At 32.2% G+C, this 4,927-nt stretch overlaps 1 protein-coding gene across 5 annotated transcripts in view; it reads right to left on the bottom strand.

Moving 5' to 3' along the window:
• The window catches only part of LOC116852090 (L-galactose dehydrogenase-like), a 92,109-nt gene that overhangs the window by 8,138 nt on the left and 79,044 nt on the right, over nt 1-4,927 (bottom strand). For 2 of the 5 annotated variants that reach the window (XM_032832104.1, XM_032832105.1), the window contains exons 3-7: nt 3,815-3,976; nt 3,499-3,732; nt 3,163-3,294; nt 1,018-1,190; nt 355-830 (exon numbers count right to left, since the gene is read on the bottom strand). In XM_032832104.1, the coding sequence (XP_032687995.1) occupies nt 749-830; nt 1,018-1,190; nt 3,163-3,294; nt 3,499-3,732; nt 3,815-3,976 (783 nt within the window). In that variant the 3' untranslated portion in view covers nt 355-748. Of the gene's footprint in view, nt 1-349; nt 831-1,017; nt 1,191-3,162; nt 3,295-3,498; nt 3,733-3,814; nt 3,977-4,927 lie in introns of those variants that run through there. The other 3 variants (XR_004379687.1, XM_032832103.1, XM_032832106.1) reach the window with 2 other exon arrangements.

Below are 4,927 nucleotides of genomic sequence, written 5' to 3' on the forward strand. Positions count from 1 at the left end.
AAGCGTCAAGGCGCGCGAGCGTCAGGCGGGACGCGGTCGGAATTGTTTCCGGATACGCTATTGTTCGTCGTTCGGAGTCCGGAGTCCTCATCGGCTTTAATCTATTTATTTATCCTGGTTTTCCTTGCTGGTTTAAAGGCGCTCGTTGTCACCGTTATCTTACGCTCTGTATGCGTTCGCGATCGTAGGTATTAGCGGCGTAGCGTGAGGAGGAAAAAGGATGTCGACGTCGCGTATCCACTTCGGTCGACGGAAGGCTCTCTAGGCTCTCTAGGAATTGCGAGTTCTGGTCGGTCGTGCGCCTGAGAGGAGCTTTCCGATCAATCTCTCTCGATATCAATTTTCTGTCGGCTTTTATACTAAATTCTAACAAACAGTTCGACTGTTTGTTGACCTTGCGGTTATTCCGCGCGCGGTTGTTCGGCGTTTTGTTAGTCTCGTGATTATTGTTTTGGCCGTCGTGACGAATCTCGAATCGTCACATTGTTATTAAATGTTTATATGCGTTTTATATAAATTTTTATTTGTGCTATATATAAAGAAAACGTTATAGGTACATACAAAACCTTTAATTGTTAATAATTTTTTAATAAAAAAACATCAATTAAAACTTTTTTTAAATGGTAACATGCTCTTGACAACATACGAGGTATCACTTAATACACATAATTACTGATTTGGATTTTGTGAACAGAAAAAAAGAAAAGAAAAAGGAAATAGGAATGCAGAAATTGGAAACCTATTTTTCTCATATCTTACGTTTCATAGCCTTTAGGTATATTTCAATCTCTTTACCTTCCCAATGTTGATTTTTTATTTTTAACAAAAATCTGAAATAAATAATGATATTTCAATTTAAAATATAAATATAATATATATAAAATATAAATATAAAATATAAATATAATATACAGACATTTTGATGTGTTTCCCTCTTATTACAAGAATCGCGCGCATCGAATTTTGTTAAGAAAATTCATCTCTAGTCATATTTAATGATTGATTTACAAGACTTACTTCTTTTGAATCTCTTGTAATAATGCCTTCTCCTTCTCCGTAATGCCGTTACGTAACACGTCCATATTTATTTCCAGCTGTTTCATGGTTTGCATTCCGACTAAGTTGGTATCTGTATCCGTGTATTGCAGCGAATGCCATATCGCCAATTTAGAAAGCTCCACATCTTGATCCTATATCGATATTTCATAACATTAGCTTTATCAAAACAATGACTAATTATTTGAAATCACATACAGTATGGTCCAAACGTCGACTAAGGTAAAAGTACTACAAAAAAATCTGAATACCAGCAATCTTGGCATCCAATTCTGGATATTATTATTATTTTGATTTTTAAATACAGATATTTAAACTTTAAACAGAATATATATATATATATATATATATATATATATATATATATTCTATGTTGAAAGAGGGGTATTTTTTTCACCGAAAAAAAAAACGAATACAAAGACAGTTTGATAGATTTTGATTTTGAAAAAACTTCGCTTATTTTGAGCTATCCGTGTCCAGTCATCAATCATATATAACTTTGTAGATAATAATAGTAGTATTTAAGAAAAAATAATTTTAGATTCTCAAGTAGATGATTCGAAAGTAGTTCTCACCTCCTAATAATGTTATTTTATTCATTCAATGGCTCATCATCAGAGATGTCTAACATAACAAATATGTCTACTATGCTTAGAAAGTATCCATATATCATTAGAAAGGTATTTAGCATATCCTAGATACCAAATAATATGGGCACAGCAGCCTACACTACGAGCACCATTCTTACATATGCAATAATATTCTTTAGTAGAATCTTTTTTTTTAACATTTGTTACTGCCGTCATCACAAAAAGGTGCCTTGGATGCAAAAAGAAACCTTAAGGAAAAAAATCATTAGTTAATTAAAAGCGCGAAAACATCGTAAAAATAAATAATAAACGTGTTGGGCAGATCTGATGATAAACTGTCGAACGAATAAAATAATATCATTAAGAAGTCAGAACTACTTTCGACGAGGGTTTGAAGATCTAAAACTATTTTTTCTTAAATATTACCATCATTACCTATAATATTATATATGATTGATATGACTGGAGGCGGATGTCCCAAAAACTTCTATGAAAATGGGCGAAAGTCCTTTGCAGAAAAAGTTGTTTGAAATTTCCGATCCCATGGCATCTGAGCCAAATTCTCATGACAGATTTTCTTCTTTTGTTCCAAACAATATTTTTTGCAATTTTCATCAAAATCCATGAAATTGTCTTCATGTTCGTTTTTTTCGGCGAAAGAAATACGTTTCTTTAAATATTCGAATTTAAAGATCAAAACATTAAGAATGTGTAGAGTTAGGTATCAATGTTATTACAGTGCCCAGGTATTGATACTTTTATTTCATCATTTAAAATTTCCTCAGTTTTTAGTACAATCTGTAAAAAATTGTAAACATATATTACTTATAAAGAAAGTCATGAATTTTTCAAATCAATAACCGACTTTTAGACCATCCTGTTTTTTTCATAGTCAGTAATATCGTAATAAACGACAAGATTAGACGGCAGTAGAGAGTAATATTACTTTATAATTTTCCATTTAACAATATAACTATTACATACAATAAATGTTATGATGTACTTACATTGTTAAGTAAAAAATTAGAACATTGAAGTAATAAGTATCGCAAAAATGTAATTGAAGAAAAATTAGTTAATATTTAATGTATAAACGATTTCGACAGTTTAAGTATTAAACGATTTCGACAGTTTATCCAGATATGCTTAGGAACGAAACACGCAACCATTGTCACAGGCTTATGGGTTTTCAGTTGCTGCTGTAACTAATCACTATGTAAGCCTATGAGTACTGGTTCGTATATTAAGATTGTAAACATCCTTTTTGAGGAAATTTTACTCGATACTCCATAGTATATATAATGTGTATATATAATATAGATATTGAGTAAAATTTTCTTCAAAAAAGACGTTTTAGAATGTAATTCAAAATTATCGTGTTTTGTTTCTAATATATCTGGACAAACTGTCTAAACTATTTTGCAATAGAATGTACACAGAATATAACGCGCGTTTTAAGTGGAAAATATTTATATTATTACACTCGATAGAGATATATTTTATCTTAAAAACGCGCCTTGCAATATTGTGCAGCATTTGTACATTGCCTCTTCGTTTCATCACTAGCAGGATGCCAATTTGGTGGACCATTATTCGTTAAAGCGCCCATACATGGTAACGCAGCATTAATCACACCAATGTTACGTTCCTAAAACAGGTACAGAAAGTGTTAAATTTCACAGTTAATGAACTTTCACTATCGAGAAAGATACACATCACTACTTAGATACCACAAAATCTTCAGAGAATGTTCTAAGACGTTTTTAGGATGTATGAATGTCCTTAGAATGTTTTTAGAACGTCCTTTGAAGATTTGTGCTATATGGGTATACGCTATGCGAATTGCTTGAACCTTGAAAAACGGGATGTATTCTAGCAGAGTATCGTCGATCAAAGTGAGCCTTGTATAGGTTAATACGCATGATATATTAATGTTGCTCTTCTCGACACACTCTTTCAACACAGACACCGGATATCCGGTAATGCCGATATATCTGGCCTTGCCATTGGCTACTTGTCTCGATAATTCCGGCAAGGTTTGTGTGAATATTATGTCTAACGATGGTGCAAACTCGATATCGTGGACCTGCAAAATTTATTATGAGAAAGAAATATTTTTGTGGATTTTGGTGGGAAATTGATCGATTCAATATTATATTTCATCTCACCTGAATAACATCGACATAATTCACACCTAATAATTTCAAACTCTTCTCAAAACTTTTTCTAATTTTCTCAGTCGTGAAATTGAACATATTCTCATAATCTAGTTCGTATCTGCCGACCTTTGTCGCGATGTAGTAAGCTTGTCGTGGAATCCCTTTTAACGCCTGCGACATAAAATTTTGATTTTTTATTAATTGTACGGTGTAAAATGCGAGATATTCTATATACAAATTTCTTAAAGATGTTCTTAGAACAGTCAGATAGACATCTGTACAGATGGCGATAGGTGTAGTAATTAAAATAAAAAAATTAGAATGTATATACATAAAGTAAACTAGGATATTATGGCTATACCGGAAAGATGGCCACATAGGCTGCAATTTCTCTAATAATTGCAAAACATTGCGTTTATGTAATCAGTCACAAAGATAATCGACATTTATCGTAGTGTATGTGCGTACATTTTTCGAAATAACAAGATTATGAATATTATACTATATTTTTATTTTTGACTACCTGTAAAATTTCTCACGTATCCAAGCTAAAACTTGCTATAACGTCGAATAAATTACGTTCAGCTATCGCAATCAATATTAGATACATAAAGTAGGTATGTAAATTGCAATATAATATGCATTTTTATTTTCGTTTTCACTATTTGTTTATAAGTACAATTATAACCGTCTTTCACTCACGTTTTTGGGTAAGATGGCCCACTATCTTTCTAATATTTATAAAACGACCCGGAAAAAAAAGTTTACATATGAATTTTGGCCATATATGGTTATATATAATCATATATAATTATATATGTCGATATTGAAAAGAATACTATTGTGAAGATATATTAGGTGAAGTAAAAAGTTCTGAGCGTTTTCCGCTAGATGTCTTTAGTGAGCCATATCTCACGATGTATACATCGCATCGGGTCATACTATACGGCGATTTAAAGGTGACATTACGCTTCAAAAAAAGTTCTGTGACAGTTTTGTGTTTGGTAAGCCAGTTGTGTATTACAGCGTTCCAAAATGGAGGTAAAACAAGAGAAAATTCGATACATTCTTTAGTACCACTACGACCAAGGTGAAAAGGCGGAGCAGGCGGCCAAAAAAATT

The sequence above is a fragment of the Odontomachus brunneus genome, unplaced genomic scaffold, assembly GCF_010583005.1.
Source record: "Odontomachus brunneus isolate Ranch 3 - 2012 unplaced genomic scaffold, Obru_v1 Obru_scaffold_202, whole genome shotgun sequence".
NCBI classification, from domain to species: domain Eukaryota; kingdom Metazoa; phylum Arthropoda; class Insecta; order Hymenoptera; family Formicidae; genus Odontomachus; species Odontomachus brunneus.